General features: G+C 41.2%; 1 protein-coding gene and 1 long non-coding RNA gene across 4 annotated transcripts in view; one reads left to right on the top strand and one right to left on the bottom strand.

Annotated features, from left to right (window-relative positions):
* Positions 1-12,170, bottom strand: part of SNCAIP (synuclein alpha interacting protein) — a 149,493-nt gene extending 137,323 nt beyond the window's left edge. For 2 of the 3 annotated variants that reach the window (XM_079145663.1, XM_079145664.1), the window contains exon 1: positions 11,382-12,170. In XM_079145663.1, coding sequence (XP_079001789.1) covers positions 11,382-11,603 — 222 coding nt within the window. In that variant the 5' untranslated portion in view covers positions 11,604-12,170. Of the gene's footprint in view, positions 1-10,942 lie in introns of all 3 variants that reach the window. The other variant, XM_079145665.1, reaches the window with a different exon arrangement.
* LOC306664688 lies at positions 11,684-12,544 on the top strand. The gene is made up of 2 exons (XR_013764774.1): positions 11,684-11,816; positions 12,167-12,544. It is a non-coding gene; the product is annotated as an uncharacterized lncRNA (long non-coding RNA).
* The last annotated feature ends 5,403 nt before the right edge of the window (positions 12,545-17,947 follow it).

Here is a 17,947-nt window from a genome sequence, read left to right as displayed (position 1 = left end):
CATTCCAATGTCCTCTTTAAGTGGGCCTGGGTAATAATTTTCTTTTCCCTTTCTGAGATGACTTAACAGCTCAAACACTAATATTTATCCCATTTTAAACTCTGAATTTATTTGAATATGTAGTTAGTATTGTTTTATGGGAGTACCAACATTTTAGACTTGGTCATATGGATTAATTTCAAATGACATTTATCATCAGGGATAAAGCAGACAATCCAAAACACTCACATTAATTGTTTAGAAATACAAGCAAAACTTAAATACTATATGAGCAAAGGTAAATTTACTTGGGATATAAATCTCTGGTTCTCTCAGGGGGAGGCTTAATGACTCTAAAACCACTGGAAACATCCAGAAAGCACATTGTGATGGCCCTGATAGCTCCCTGATGCTGCCTGTTCCCTGTGTAGTTTATGTCTTATATGTCAGTTGGTCCTTTGTAATCTCGGTAGGAGGTTTGTTCAGTGGATAAGTTTTTACATTTGGTCCGTGCTGTTTTCTCATCCTAGTAAATAAAACTATTATGATTTAATATACTAGGATGCTTATATATTCCCTAGCACTTAATATTAAAGAGGCAATGCCACATGCTAAACAAGATGTGTATAGATAGGCTGAGGACAATTCTGGAATAGGGGTAGAGACCTGTTTGTGAGTGCAAAGGCCACCTATCCATTCAGTGTGACCCAAATGCCATTCTATGGCTCCTGGGAGATTGAGCTGGGAGCTCTGAGGTGGGGGAGTAGTGAGCATGGCTGGACAGGTGGGCCTCCACAGACCAATCCCTTTAGCTCCTGGGGTTACAAATAGCCCTCCTTAGGGCTGGGGTTGTAGCTCAGTGGTAGAGTACCTTGTCTAGCACATATGAGGCACTGGGTTTGATCCTCAGCACCATTAAAAATAAATAAATAAAATAAAGGTACTGTTTCCATGTACAACTTAAAAAATTAAAAAAAAAAAATCCTCCTTCCTTCATTAATGTATTTGCCACATACTGAATGCCAGTTGTGGGCCCATCAAATACTGCACTCTACACTGGGAATAGAAAGATGATAACAATGCTTCCCCTCCCTCGAGTCCAGGCTGAAGAGCACAGACAGCTATGTACACCTCTTGGAGAGGCAGCAGAGGAGGTTGGAACTGAGTGCTGAGGGAAACAGAGCAGGTTGGTGAGTCTGCTGGGTGCTCAGAGTCCAAGTTTGTGGGCCTGTCACCACATGTGGCTACTGAGCATTGGAAGTGGGGCCAGTCTAAGTTACACATAAAATATACAACAAATTCCAAAGACTTTGTATGAAAAAAAAAGAAAAGAATGTAAGGTATCTGGTTAATGATGTTTTATATTGACTGCACGTGGACATGCTGTTTTGGGTATACTCAGTTAAATAAAACTTAATGTCACCTGTTTTCTTTTACTTATAATATACCTACTGGAAAATCTGAAAGTACCTACATGGCTCACATTCATGAAGCCTATCACATTTCTGTTGGGCAGTGCTGGGAACAGTCACAAAACAACACTTGCAGAGAAAACCTGGGGAGGTTTCCAGGGAGACTCTCCAAAGAGGCTGCCTCAGGGGCAGGTTGGGTGAGTAGAGAGAAGGAACTATGGAATCAGGAAGAGAACACACAGTGGTACCCACCGGGAGCTACAAAGAGGGAGCAGTGACTGGCCATGTGTTTGTTTTCTGAGAAGGATTTGTCTGCTGAATTCATTTGTAGCAAAGAAAGCCCAGAACATAAAGACCATGATAATAACATCTCGAGTAAATTAGAAGCAGCTTGTGGTTTATAGTGAGCAATGCTCTACTGGGGATCAGACCAACTAGTTACCCCGTCTTCACCCCATCTGTGGTTAAGTCATTTGGTCACTCTTGCCTTCTCATCTGCAACTGGGAGAATGAGAGTAACTACTATCACTATGTGCCCCCCGATTCTGTCAACCAGGAAACAGAAGCACTCCAAAACATCCTGGGGGAAGGAAGAGCTAGAGAAGTTGACAATGGTTTGTAACTGAAGTTCTAAAGCTGCAAAGAACAGCAATTTAAGTAGAATAAATTATTTATACTTCCTTCTTCATAAGAATTATCACACTTTATTTAAATTATTTATGAGCCCATTTCCTGGCAAGATATAAGGTAGATGTAAGCTCCACAAGCTCAGGATTCACATCTGTCTGCTCACAGCTGTGACCTTAGCTTACAGCAGGACAGGCTCCAGGGAATATTACTGGAAGGGGTCACAAGGGGAATCTGCAGTCACTTTTTGATGCTGAATATCAACTCATTTAAAATTTTCAGGTGTGAAAACTACATCCAGCAATGCAGTAGGAACATACCTAGAGATGATCAAGCCAGAATGCTGTCTCTAATGATGTCATCTGCTCTGCATGTGAGACAGTTGTGACAAGTGAAGGAGCAGAGTGAGTTGAGACCTTCCTAGCCCTCTGGTGCTGGCTGCTCCTTCACTGGAGACATACGAGGGAACTCTGGCTACAGAAGCAGCCGCTTACCCTATTTTTGACCAGAACATTGAAGTCTCAGAGAGTCAGGACTAACAAAGGCTCCACATTTCCCTGTTACAGAGCTGATGCCTCACCTGGTAGGGTAAATGAACATGGAAGCAGCCTGAAATAATAGGGATATAGAACTGGGTTATGCATTCAGTCCCATTTCACCATTTACCCACCAGGAGACAAGTTCCTTCTTGTGACCCCATCCCCCACAGTTTAAAACTAGACTCATGGTAATATCTTAGAGGGTGGGTTAGCTATGATATATTTTTCAAAAAGGGCTGGCAAGAGTTAAATACTCAAAAGTGGTCATGTGTGATACACAGTGAATGCTCAACAAGGGCTATTTTCTTTTTTTTCTGTTTTAAACAGGATTTTAAACCCAGAGTCCATAGAGTACCAGAGTCCAAAGATGGAATTCCATAGATCCTTGAAATCCCAGGAATTAAATATAAAGTGGTAAGTGTGTGTATGTGTGTGTTTATGTGTGTGTGTGTGTGTGTGTGTATTTGCATATCTTTTTCTCCAAGGAAATAATCCATAGCTTCCATCAGAACCTCAAAGGCTGTCAGGCTGGAAACAGGTTAAGAACCAGAGCGTCTGTGCCTTCCAAAGTATTGGGTTCCCTTTATGGAATGAGTCTGAATGACTCTCAAAACCAAGCTTTTTCTGTGCCTGCTCAAGAGGCCTGTATTTTATACATAGCAGCACGACCTCCCTAAGAGGCTTTTATTTGCAGGGTCACAAGAACATGACTAAAATTACTAAGGTAGAAATTCATCTTAATTTCAGCTATAGTACTGGAGGTCCTCACCTCTTTACAACTTTTCTTTGTCTGCATAATTGATGGCCAAGAGAGGCCACTAGAGTGTTTTACTCTTAAGCGGGTAGTCCCTTCATCTTAGAAGATCAGCAACAATGAAAATCATCTTGGGTGATCCGGGAGAGCCCGGTCAAACCTTGATTCTCCTCCTCATAACCCAGGTGAGTGTCTGGCAGCTTGGCGGTTTCCAGGGACAGGGAGCTTAGGGTCCATCAAGCCACCTCAACTCTCTAAATCCCAGTTTCCTCTTACATGAAAAAAGGATGACAAATAACAACACCTCCTTCCTGGGCTGCTGTGAGAAATAAGAAAATAATTTTAAGGCATCTGGTGTGCACACAATGCAGAGTGTCTCATAAACATTAACTATTAAATCTCCTCTTTGATGTTAGGAAGGAAAATGACTCCTCATCTGGTCTCTAAAAGAGCTTTGAACCTACAGATTCACTTTGGGCTGATGTTATTTTTCAGCTTCTTTCTTAAGGTAGTTGTTAATATCAAGTAAAAAAAAAAAAAAAACAATTATAAAAACACTTGGGAAACCTGTTAAAAAACTGAGCAGCAATTTCAAGGAGATTGTGGGTTCATGTCCAGTGTTCTATAATGCAAATGTGAGAATCAAGTTAAAGGAAACAGAATAACCCTAAATAGAAAATCACCTGGAAAACCTAGAAATCAATGATTCAGGCCAGATTTTCCATTCATTTATTTAAACATTATTGAGAAGGACTATATTATAGTTTGGAGATATGCAAAGACTAGAAAGTCCAGTTCTGTTTTTGCCATTTGTGTAGCATATATCCAAGGGTATATCACAGGAGATGGGTGTTCAGCAAAGGCTGGAGTTGAGTCTGGAAGGATTAATAGATGATTAATGGGTCAAGAAAGAGAAACAATTCCCACTGAGACAATAGCACAAGAAAAAGCATGAGGATGAGGGACAATATAGCCACTGAATGTTTTAAAGTTATGCAGTTCAGTCAGCTCAGGCTGAATGTGAGCAGCTAGAAGAAACCTGTTGAGCTTAGCTTAGCTCCCCTACCCATCTCCTGCATCATGGAAGGCAGAGTCTGCATCATGGAAAGCCTTGGAATTCATGGTCTATAGCTTGGACTTTTGCCCAGGACAACGACCAGGTTTTGAAAGGTTCTTAACAGGGAGTTACAGGATTCAGTTTTATTTATCTGTTCTTTAGAAAGAGCTCTCTAGTAGTGGTGGGTTGCAAGGTGAGACTAGAAGAACATTCTCAAAGGTGTCCCATGAAGAGTGAAACGGATGAAGAGGTAAGACAGAGGACTTGGTGACTGAATGGGTGGAGGAGGAGAGGGAGATCAGATCAAGATCAGTCCCTCGTTTTTGGCCTGGGGATGTAGACAGGACATGTCCTTCAGAGAAGTAGGGGCGGGGGTGGAGTAGGTGATATCAGCTGTTTCTGCTCACACTGCCCTCTCTCCTTTTCAAAAAAAATTTTTTTTTAAAACATCTGTGCCAAGTGTGGTGGCTCATGCCTGTAATCTCAGCAACTCAGCAGGCTGAGACAGGAGGATCCCAAGTTCAAGGCCAGCCTTGGCAACTTAGTTAGGCCTTGAGCAACTTCCAGTGAGAAACTGTCTCAAAGTAAACAATAATAAGGGCCAGGGATGTGGCTCAGTGGTAGTATGCTTTCGTGGAATATGTGAGGCCATGAGTTTGATCCCAAAGAGATGGACGGGGACAGGAGAACAATAAAAATAAAAATCCTTTCCCACTCTCAAGACATAGGATTTCAGAGGGTCTAGTGGTCACTCTTCTATTCACCTTCTCTATTCTCAAATCCATACTCTCATGCATACCTCCAACCCCTTCCTCTCCTCTCTAATAAAATGTCCAAAAGACTGCAGAACTGAACACATGAACAAAGCTGAGCCAAGCGATGTGGCCTAAATTTTGGCCATAGGAACAGAATCAGATCTGTGAAAGCGATTGAAGGGGTCTAATTAGAGTTAATCCTGAATTTTTCTCTTTTCCTGCAGGAGTTAAGATTAAAGTTGCTGATGGCCATACTTTACCACAAGGAAGAAGAGAAGAACTCAGAATTGGATCATTCCTGAACCAGACTTTGCCCCTCCTGCTTAAGTAAACTAGATTTTTCTATCACAATCAAGAGTCCTAATACAAAAGAAGAAAGATAAGTTTATTTTTACGACTGGCAGATTAAAAAAAATCTACATTACTATGACAAGAGTGCCTTAAAACATTTAAATCTACAAAAGGCACTTAGGGATTTTACAGCAAACTCTACCCTGAATAATGAAAAGCCAGACCAGACTGTTTTAGAAAATGTTACTGCACCAGATAATGGCACATTCACTCATTCAATTAACATTTATTGAGTATCTTCAGGGTTCTTAGGCTTATGCAATAAAAACTATAAAAGTGTATGCTTGGGTTTGAGCTGGTCCATCCAATGGCCTTCTATAAAGAGCAGCTGTGTATGCTGTTCAGACTAATTGTGTGAAATCACAGAGGCCAGGTGTTTCTGTCTGGCCCAACAGCTGCACTTGGTGGTAAGGACACCACCTGAATTTCAGTCTAGCTGTCTATAAAATGAGGCTGAAGAAGCAGCAACTCAAATGAGCCCTTAGGTGAAAGACAGAACAGAACATGTTTAGAATTCCTCTCCTCTCTAATAAAATGTCCACTAACGTTTATGGAGGAGCCTGGATAAGGCATCACGCCAGACCATCTTTTCTTTGCTTTCCATAAGAAAATCCCACTATTTGCATGCGCTTAACTGTTAACAATGCACTTATATCTCAACATATAGATGCCTAGGTGTTGCCTCCTGCTTTCTTGTGACTAGGTCCACATAAATCTCAAGTGTCCGTTTTCGGTGAGCTTTTCTTGGTTTTGCTGCAGAATGTCCGTCCCTACTTCTGATAGCATTGCTCCAGTATATGCCATCATTGTGGTACTCACTCCCCATTGAGTGCCATCCTGATGGGGCCATCAGTTCATGCATCTAACTCGAGTATGCATGTTCCTCAAACTAGGCCAAAGGTATGTCCCTAACTAATCTGCTGAGTCTAAGTGCTAAGCACTCCAAGGCAGACTTCCAGATGTGCCTCTGGAGAAAAACATCAGTTCTCCTCCCCAGATGGCCAGAGTAGTTGTTTCCATACTAAGAGTGGTTCTTCTGACTTCTCTTTGACATCTTAGGGTATCCTCAATATCACGTTTTGTTTTCTCTTGCTTTACAACTAAAAATACTTACCTATACACAATAGTCTATGGCAATTTAAACACCAAACAATAGCTAACATTCATAGCATACTCTGCAGTGTATACATAAAGTACTTTCACCTTCAATTTATCTCTTTTAATCAACCTTTCTGGAACTGAATTTTTCTCCTCCCCCCAAATAAATCACTTATTGATTTCTCTATTTCTCAGAACAGCACAATCATTCTCTCAGTCACTTAAGCTTTTTAAAATCTCAAAATGATTTTGACTCTGTGCTTTTCCTAACCCCTATAATCAGTCACCTTATCATAAATATGGGATCTCCCAGATCAATCCCTTGCTTCCCATTTTCTCTGCCTCCACCTTTGTCAGAGCCTTCCCTTTTTCCCAACCTTGCTCTGCTGAGAGTGCCACCAGCTTACTGTCTGCATTGCCACTGTCAGAAGGATCTGGCTAAGATTTTATTATCACTGTGTCACTCCTCTTCTTCCTGTGGTTTAAAGAACAAAGATTATAAGGCAATGATTTACAAGGCAATTCCTTAACCTAAATTCTGGATTTGCCATAAGCAAGCTCTTCCTCTTCTGCAGCTTACATTGCACTATTCCTCAGAAGAATACCTTTGCTAGGAATAAGTTTACTCAAAGGTATAGCAGACTGTCTACCCCCACCCTACCCCCCAACAAAAAAAAAAAAAAAAAAAGAAAAAGAAAAAGGCTTTAATTTTTTCTGTTCCTTCTCATTTTAAGTGGAGTTCTTTCTACACTCTTCGAATTTGGAGTTATCTTATGATCCAATATGGCCAGTGAGAGAATAGCTAATGTGTTACAAGCAGAGGATTAAAAGTCGCTTTTGCCCTGGGAGTTGTTCTTTTGCTGTTCATTGAACAGCAGTTGTCATGTAATAAAAGCTCAGGCTAGTTTGCTGAAGAATGAGAGGTACATGTGCCAGTCAACTGTGTACCTGATGGCCTCACAACTGCCAGACAAGTCAGTAAGGGCATCCCAAGATCATCCACTTGCTAACTGATGATGCTTGAGGGAACCCAACCAGAATTAGCAGAAGCACCTGGCTGAAGTCTGATCAAACTGTTGACCAAAGGACTATAAGTTATAGTAGTTGTTTTAATAATTTGGGGGTTATTTTAAAACTCATTTTTATGATTTGGGTATAAGGTGTCCCTCAAAAGCTCCTGTTAATAACGGGAATATTAAGAGGTGAAATGATTAGATTATGAGAGCTGTAACCTAAATCAGTCCATCCTAGTTTGAATGGACTGACCAAGTGGGGGTACTATAGGCAGGTGGGGTGAGGTGGGGCTGGAAGTGGTAGGTTTCTGGGGGCATGTCCTGGAAGGGTTCTTTTTCATGTGGCCCCATCCCCCTTCCCTCCTTTCTCTTTCTGCCTCCTGACCCTGCCATGAGCTGAGCATGGCACATTCACTGGGCCCTTCCCCTCTCATCTTGGGCCTAGAGCAATGGAGTCAGCTGTCTATGGACTGAGACCTCTGAAACCATGAGCCCCAAATAAACTTTCCCACCTCTAAGTCGTTCATTTTGGGTATTCTGGTCACAGTGATGAAAAGCTAACTAAAACACTGATCAATAGATAGCCAATATGGTCACTTCATCCTCCAAATTTCAGTTCAATTACTATTTAGTGTCTTGGGCATTCAATTATAAAATGTCTTCTTTAATGTTTTGTATCGTTGTTTAATTTTTGGTGGGTCCTATTTCCACCCTTTTAGAAATCCTTGTAAAGGGATTCTGCCTTTATGTTTTCATATTCCACACATGTGCAAGTTGAATACACAATAACTATTTAGGAGTCAATTAGTACTTTTTAAGGGACCAGCTATCAATCATATCAATTAACAATCAGCATTTCAACACATATTTCAATCATTAATTTTGAAAACTTAAAGAGAAGAGCTGACAAGATGCAAACCACAAAATATCTAATTTATCTAATTGCAAAATAACACATAGTAAGTATTTATGGATTTGTGAATTTATTTTTAGTAATTTTTTTATTGCAAGTAAACCTACATACCAATCAATGTGGCAAAAGGAAACAAATGTGTAAAGATGAATGTTTCACAGAAGCGACTACTTGATTTTCACCAGGATATTACCTTTTTCCCAAGACACATATTTCTCCTATATGGCTTACAACTGTAACCTGAAAAATTGCCAAAACTAGGCTTTTATTCTAAGTGAGTCACTGATTCTCTTGTTGCTCTTCAATTAGATATTGCATTAAAAGAGAAATTCCCTTGTGTTTCTTATAATGATGCACCTGCTCCTTGGGAGATTTCCTCTTTTGACAAGAAGTGCCCTAAATCTGGCAAGAAAAATGGCTCCAGGCTTTCTCTGATAATATCAAAGAACATTTGTTTGTATTAGATGTTTGTGTGGGTTTCCCTCCTCTTAAAAGCAATAAAGTACTGCTACATTTCTTTCCAAAACAACAGCACACACAAAGTTTCTTGGCCTCTATTCTATGTTTCCACTGTACACCTGCACCGGAACAAATGCCTGGAATTAGCAAAGCTGTGACATGGCAGAGAAATTCACTTGCTTTAGTCACTTCCTTTGAGACACCAACAAATGGTAAATGTCAAATTCAAGAATACAGCTTCATTTCCACTCTCTCTTAAAAACTTTCATCATGGAATGCTTGCTATAGAAACAAGGGTGACATTCAATATTATACCCCTTCTTTCTAAATTACCTTTATCATTTTATTTCTGAGATGTTCAAAGATCCGTTAAGAGAAGGCTGGTCATATTCTTTCTGGTTGTAGAGTTGAAAACTCATTAGTATTTGATTATAGGTAATCTACTAATACACCCTTCTAGAGAGAATTCTACAACCAGTACCAAAATATCACATCCTTTTCTAATGGTTTCAACTGCATTCTAAAGGTGTCTCCCTGCACTGTACCATGTTGAATATAATTTAATGTTGAGTTGCTTTAGAAACAGCCAATAGACATTCTCCCCCAGGTGAGTACACATTAGCATACTGCTTTCCTACACCTTGTTCTCTTTGCTTTTAAAAATTTCAATATGTACAAATGAAATACAGATTTCAACCTATTCCCAACTGAGATGTCTGCTCCATAATAAGAGAAATAGGTTTTTGCCTTCCTGCAGATTCAGTAACGAAAGTGGTGCTTGGAAATTACGTGTTTAGAGTGACACCTTGGAGAACTGACATACTCTGCACACATGTAATCCTCATAAACCTCCCAAGACAGCCCTTATTTCATTTTGCAAACTGCACCCTGGCTGGGCTCCATGGCACGTGGTGTGTGGCTAGATTGTCCAGCAGGGGTTCTCCCTTCCTCGGGACTATTTGATGGGCACTTGTCAGTAATAACCGGAAGAAGTGGAGCCCAGTCTCCAACAAGTGAAAAGGGGTACAGACAGCCATGCTTCTTTAATTAACTTTCCCAAGAAAAGCAATGTTCCCACAGGAAAAAACAACACGTTTCCACCCTCCTAGCGGTCCATTGAAAATGAGCAACAATGCTGTTGCCTTTTTGTTTCCTAAAGACTTTCTTTGCTGCAAGCAGTAGCGTGTTCCTCAAAGAATGCTAGTATTTCCTGTGGAAACTGTATGGCTGCCAGAAATGGCTCATAATTTTTCCTCTTTTCTTTCCGTAAAAAATGAAATAAACAAAACGTGGCACTTGACAATAGCCAAAATTGAGTTCACCCTACTTACCACCTGCAGATGAAAGTCATCACCACAGAGAAGGCCAAGAGAGAAACATTCCCGCTGAAATGGACTCGGATGGGCTCCGGGCGCAGGACAGCGCTGGGAGGCGGTCCGAGCCCAGGCTGGACGGGGCAGCCAGGGAGCCCTGGTGCTGATGGGAGAGGGGTTTCCCCTTGGGCGGTGGCAACACCAGGTGTCCCTCTTTACATTTATTGTTATTGTTGTTACTACCTTTGCTATTGCTATTACTTCACCCTCTCTTCTTTTATCAGCTCTTGGGAGCCACCGCACTGCCCATCTCTGCTTTCGATAAGATCTGAAGCGGCAGCAAGAATAATAACCACACGGAGAGGGCAGATAAAAAAGAACAATCCTTTGGAAACCGAGGCGGGAGCTGTTTCCCCTTCCCCGGAGTAAAGCAACCGCTTGGCAGCCTCTGCCGCCGCCTCTGTTACTATAGAGACCTCCCCCCAAACCCTTTCTGCAGAGGCGCCGCAGCTGCCCCGAGCAGCCGGGACTCGCCGCACAAAGGGGGCCCAAGGGCTAGGGGGAGCAGGGGCGACACCCGCCGGGGTCGCCCGGTGCAAACTTGGAAAGGCAGAGCCGCCGGTGCCGCCGCCCCTCGCCTCCCCGCGGCGCCCGCTCAGGATCTGGACTCACCAGGGGCGCCAAGCGCGCAGGCAACTCGGGACTGACAGACGGACAGATAGACGGCGGCGGCGGGAGCAGGAACAGCCACAGGGAGAGCAGACGAGCGGCGGAGGCGCTGCCGCGGCCCCTCTACGTCACAATGCGGCCGGGCCTCTGGCGCCGCTCCCCGGGCCCCCCAACTGGCTCGCGCGGGCGGGAGTAGCCCCGGGGCGGCCGCGGCCCGGAGCCGGCGCCGAGGGATTCCGAGCGCGGCGCGGGCGCACGGTCTGAGACCCGGGTGCGGCCACCACTGCTGAGGCTGCTGGAGTCGCCGCGCCCTGGGCTCCGTGCGCCCCCGCGCCCGCTCCCCAAGCCAGTGAACCCTGCTCTGCCTGACTGACAGCGACCCTCCCCGCCCTCCCCGCGCGCCCCCCGCCCGGCCCACGCCCCTCCCTCGCTGCTTCCTTACCGGGGATCCCCGGCCAGCCCGCCAGCTCCTGTGCGCGGACCTGCTCCTTTCTTCTTTACCTTTGGCTCTTTTACCTCTACTGTCTTTGCTTTTTCCCCAGCTGGGCTTCGCCTCTCTTTCCCGCCTACTTTTGGCCCCCGCTTCCCACTTTTTCCCACCCCCACTCCGTTTGCTTCGCGGCCTCTCCCCGGCGAAATGAAATCGCCCCTCACCGTGATCCATGCGCCAACCGCTGCCACCTCATTGGTCCCCAAACCATTCCAGGGTTCCAGCATGAACCGGGAAGAGACTCGGGGAGGGAGAAAACGGAAGGTGGGCACGGTCCTGGGAAATTGTTATGTCTGAAAAGCGTTTTGGCAGAGTAATTTGCGTTGGCACCGAGTCTTCAATCCTCAACCTTCCCCCTCCCCGAGGCTTGCCCACCCTCTTCGCCAAGTAGGAAAGGGCAAGGGGCGGGGACGGGGGTCCTTTGCCCAGAATGTTCTGTGCTCAAGTGTGGGTGGTGGTGAGGAGGACCTTGGTCTGAAATAATGGCTTGTTAATTCAACAATGTTTTAATGTACCCATGCCCTATAGTGATATTAACTTTACTTTTAGTGTTCTTAATTGTTTGGGGGCAGGATGAGGCGGCAGTAACGCCTGCAGTGGTGACTGCCTCTTTCCTTTCTTATTTCCGAAATGAAATCAGGAGGGAGTGGAAGCATTTATGGTAACATTGGCTCATGACCGTCTCGCTGTTGCCCTTTGGAAAGCTTTAAATGGTTTTAAAGAAATCTCTTTCCCAGGCTAGCTGACTGTGAGACTTCACTCAGCAGAGCAATCGAGGACCACAGTCTTGTTCCAGTGTATGTCTGCTTGCCTGAAGCTGCCCAAGAGAGATGTGAGGACGAAAGCCCTGGTCAGTTTCAGGGCATCCTTGTTCCTTTTGTCAGTTCCAGAGAAGAGAGCCAAGATCCAGGAAAACTCAGCACTGTGTGGGTAGTGGCAATGGGGATATATGTCATGTGTGATCCTGTCATTGAAAATATATTGCCAATAAAAAGGAAGGACCTGGTTGTTTAAACTGGTGTTCCCTGGGTAATTAGCCTAAGTAATTACTATATGCAGTCCCTATGGAGTGCAGAGGAAAGAGGCAATTATGGGACTAGAAATGGCCAGAGCAATCCTTGCCCTGGACCTATTTAGACTAGTACCATAGTCACTGAAATGGGGAGCAGCGTGAATGTGGGCAGACGACACTTCACGTTCTTTTAATTCCACTTCTTTCTTACTGAAAAGTTAAATTTCTTCCTGGGCTTGTGACTTAGCCAAGAGCATGTCCTGCAGTATTATTTGTTTATTGTAACCTATCGTGTTTAAGATTCTAAGTACTTATATGGAAAGTGGCTTCATGATTTTGAAAATGCACATTATCCCTCTGTAGAAAATATAAAATCAGATGACATCATATGGCACTAAATATACTTGAAAATATTGGGTTTAATTTGTTCACATCTGGTTAAAATAAAACTGCTTTTTTTTTTCCCTTTTTCCTTTTTTTTTTTTTTTTTTTTTGCCTAGTGTAAACTCTAAGAAAAGCACATCTTGCTTCCATCCGATAGATTCGAATGGAATTAGTGTCACTGTTAACATGATCTTTAGAGAACATTCCTTCATTCTGTCTTTAAACATTTTGATGCTCTGTCTTTTGAAAATGAGATTTTAACTTATTGGCAGAATCATTTATTGAAGACTTACAAATTTTTCAACTGTCCTAAACATCCCCTAGCTCAACAATGAGCCAGGTGTTAGCTCAGTGTATGTGATTCAACAATAAGGGGTGTTTTGAATTGTATGTATAGAAAATGGATGATTCTGGGAAAGAAATTTTCTGTTTTTGTATAGCATACCACACTGTACAAGAGCAATCTTTGAGATGCAGTTTCAGCTATTTCCTTTATTTTTTGTAGTTCTTTTGTTTCTTTTTTTCTGTTTCTAACATGTTTTTGATTACATACTTACCATTGTTTCCATGTGATTATTTTTGCAATGTGATTTAGATCTATGCTTGTATACACTTTCCCACATAGGCTGTGAGCTTGCTTTTGTTTGGACTGTTTGTTGGTTTGCTTCTCCTTTGCAAACTCTTGCCAAATGCAAACCACAAATTGATACACCAAAGTGTGGAAGTAGTTTGGTTGAAACAGAGCTGCTAGATTTGAGATTGGAAGGCAAGAATGCCAGCTTCCTCTGCATAATGTTGACTTCTTTACCAAGTTAATAAACTGCTTTTGCCTAGTCCTTCAGGTGCTTCTTACTGACAACTAGTCTCTGATACTGTTTTCTAATCAAACAGATGCCTCTATAGATACCTAGTATCAGTGGAGTAGTTTAGCAGTCACAGCCACTGGGCCACTTTCCCCTCTGAACAAACCCTCCGCCCATGTGTGCCAAGGCATAGGGTGTGTTTCCCCTAGAAGCTTATTTCTGCTTCTGCTGGTTTCTAATCCCCTACCATTCAAGCTTCCATCACCATGACAAGAAATTCATATTCATATTTGGATCCTCAACACTGAGCACATTTTTATACTCAGAGTTAGCTACTGAAAATAATTAGTGCAGAAGTGCATTTCACTGTATATCATCTGCCAAAGAGCTGCCATGTAATTGTTCATTCAATTATTACAATTAAACATCTGCCTCCTCTATCCTTTTGCCCAATTTCCATAATATATCTTTATTGTGCTATGAAAATCGGATAAAACTACCATAACACTGTCAGTGATCAAATAGAAATGTATTCTCTATTTTTCTATATTTTTAAGTGTAGATTTTACTTAATAAAAATCCAACTTTGTAGTAAAGGCTCAGTTTTTACTAAGTGATTCTGGATCATTGAAGAGAGCATATTCGAGGTCCTTTTTACTTTGTGGTTGGGAACTATAATTCAATTGGGTCAGTCTACTTTTTTATTCTGGACCCAGGTTTGTTTCATTTGTTTGGCTCTCACCATACGTAAGTAATTATAAATTATTTTTGTCAAGACTCAGACCATACATCTTATGCAAATGTGAATGTATCAGTCAGGATAGGTTAGGTTATGCTGTGGTAATGATCATACAACCATCACCCTAAACTTTGATACATTAATAAAAATGTATTCCTTGCTCTCTCTACACTACAATTTTAGATCAGCTACATCTCTGCTTCATGCCTTTCTCACTTTAAGACTCCAGCCTAGTGGAACAATATCACTGGCCACTCTAGAGAAGGAAAGAAATCTCTAGAGTGTCTTACACCAGGAATTAAATGCTTCATTTCATTCATTTCTGCTCACAACTCAGTGACCATAACTAGTTTTGTGGCTCTAGCCAATCATAAGAGCATGAGGCAGTGCAATCCTACAATATATCCAGAATATTTTAAATAAAAACAAGAAGTATGAACATATTACATTTCACTGTAGATATAAAACATGAGAGAATTCTCTGGGTATTTTACATAAAAGCTATAGAACTTAACTATGAAAACTGATGCTGAACAAAAGTATAAATTCTATAGCCATGTTAGTTTCTGAAATAGCTGCAGAAATAAGATTAATGAAATGTGACTTTGACAAAGAATGATTAGGAACCCAGATTTGGAACATTTTTGAGTTTCATGGAGAAAGGAGTGATTTGAGACAGATACATTGTTTCCAGTTTTCTACTAGGTTCTAGAATATTCTTACATTTCCCCCATCCTCCTTTCCTATATGCATTCCTGCCTATCCTCTGTTTCTTTAGAGTAATATGTCTTTGTGTGCTTGAGCTCAGTATAAACTGGAATTGGACATTCCTTACCTGACCTGTTTCTACGGTAATTTCTTTACTAATGTTTATCTTTTCCTTAAGTATTTCTTCCTTTTTCTTTTTTTGGGTCAAGTTTTAGCCTTTGAGTTTATCTTAGCACCTCTCATAAAGTTATAACTGGGGAGGGAGATGGAATTCAAATCTGACAGTGTACCTTCTTAAAAGATAGCAGCTTTAATAAAAAAAAAACTTGATATAGAAGAATTTTTATGGATTATTAATCTGATTCCTCAAGATTATCCTGGGAATCCTATTATTCCTATTACTGTGCCTTACCCAGTATTTACAGATCATTAGAGACTTTGTTGTTAGTATTTCTAAATGTAAACAATCAGACAATATATAAAATACAACCAGGGTGAATGAATGTCTTGTTATATGTTATGAGACAGCGTGGGGCAAAAATACAGAGAATATCTACAATAGACTAAGTGGTGTTCCTATAACTCCCCTGATTTGGGGGCAATGATCTTTCCCCTGTGTTCATTTTCCCTAATGAGTCACCAGTAGAGAGAATAGTGAATCTGTAAAGGTACAGGAGGAAAGAACGATTCCAAACTCTCTTCCGGTAATGTGTAAATTTCACTGCTGGATTTAACTGTACTTATTTTAACCTAATAGCTGGATTCTTGAAAGTGAGAACTGAGGTTGACTTGGGTTCATTGTTCAGCTTGACCTTGAGAGGCATGTATAAACCTTCAGTTTTGATTTGAAAGTGGTATTTTTGCAGCTACCTGAGCACCTCTTGACTGCCTCTTTTTTCCCAAGGATTCTACCCACATTGCCTTTAATAGGTTGGTTTTGTTGTTGTTAGATTCCTCTCCTGGAAAGATTTTTGCCTGTCAGGATGACATCATGTCTTTAGGTCTAATTGAATGACTCCCATTGGAACATATCACATAGCCCTATCTGTCCCCTGATGTCTCCAATCTGAGTCAGGTTGCCATTTACAAGACAGCCAACTCTACCTGGGCCTTGTGCTTTCAGGAAACAGCAGTGGTTGAGAAACCTGTGTTTTTGTGCTCCAGGAAATGGCTTACCACAAGGAGCCATCCTTGACCACGTGACTTGGGAGTCTCATGACTCCCGTAGGACTCAGATGACTCCCCTTGTTTACCTATGACAAGATCAACCCCAGACCTTTCCTTTTTGCCTGAATGTGGTGCCAAGATCAGACACACACCTTCCAAATTCCTATTCTTTGTCTCATGAATGATTAACTAAGATTAAAATTGTCTTTTTGAAATTTGTGAGTCACAGAGATAAACTTTTCCTGTTCAGCTGATTGACCTAGACCTTTCCTGCAATTGCAGAAAGATTCCAACTGTAATTATTCCACCCATAACTTGTTTACTCCTCTCTAGAGAAGTCTAAGGCAAAAATCAGAACACGAAAATAGATATTCAAATTGAGGGTGCTTTCCATATAAGAATCTGAATAAAATAAATCTTACTTGTTTGCTTTTGCCCTTCACATAATCCTTTCACCCTTTACCTTTTACTGTATCTTTTTCTACTTTAACCACTGAAGTGAATTGATATCATGGATATACTATTTAACATATTAATATTTAATAATTATTCCTAAGCAGACTTTTACAACAAATATTTTTATCTGTAAGGGAAATATCTAACATTCTACAACAATGACTGAGGAGTGTTTAAAAACCTTTCAAATTGTACAACTTTATTATTCAACTTTTTCTTCATTTCTTTTTTTTCAAAAAATTATTTGATTTGTGCATCTCAATTACACAGAAGGGTGGGTTTCACTATGGTCAATTTTTTTCTGTTGGTGAAATAATTCTCCTATATCAGAATATTCAACTTAGGGATAAATGTAAATGCTATGCACTTTCTAAATGGTCACTATATTTGCTTTCATAACATGACATGTATGTAACAATATTTTATTTATTAAATATGCAGATGTATTCTGTTGCTATATCAGGGGATCAGTATTTTCCAGAGCTTCCTAATCAGTAATTTGACTTCTGGGTTACACTACTTTCCAACTTGGGCCAATAAGACAAATATTTTCTAACATGCAAGCTTAGGATAGGTGCTTTCATCAAGGTATTTCTCACAGATTAAAGGCTACTTAATACACTGAAGGAAAGAGCAAGATTGAGAGGAGAAAAGAGAGAAAGAAAGAGATCCTCAGGGGAGTGCCCTGTAGTTTCACTCTCAGAATGATTCCCTGACTACAGGCGAGTGTACATAAAATGAAACATCTTGTGGGGCAGTCCTGACCCTGACTGGGGATTTCCATCTTCAGAGGAAAGAAAAATGAGGAAAGTTCATTTAAGATGAAAAATGTAGGACTGGAAAGTCTTACAAAATTCATATTCTGTAAGTATGGAATATTCTTAAGCAAGGGCATGTTTAGACACTAGGGATTTCACACATGTGCATAAAAACAGATTAAATCTCTTACTGGATGTTTTGGTATTTGAAATGAATTTGATTTTTTTAAAGGAATGCAGAGTGTGTTTAAATGATTTGAAGAAGAATGGAGGTCAACCATGCCACATTCACTTGAACCTGCCAAGATTGCAGGCTATGAAATCTATGTGGATGCATTCCATCAATTATCAATTGTAACCACACTATATATTTAGTTGCAGCTGGTTCTGTAGGCAACTACAATGTCTCCTTTCTTCATTTTGCTAATTTTAGTACAGCTTATAATTTGTGTTTTGCATATTACTGTGATGTATATCCACCTTAGTTGGAT

The sequence above is a fragment of the Sciurus vulgaris genome, assembly GCF_902686455.1.
Source record: "Sciurus vulgaris genome assembly, chromosome: 6".
NCBI lineage: Eukaryota > Metazoa > Chordata > Mammalia > Rodentia > Sciuridae > Sciurus > Sciurus vulgaris.
This window is presented reverse-complemented; position numbering and strand designations above follow the sequence as displayed.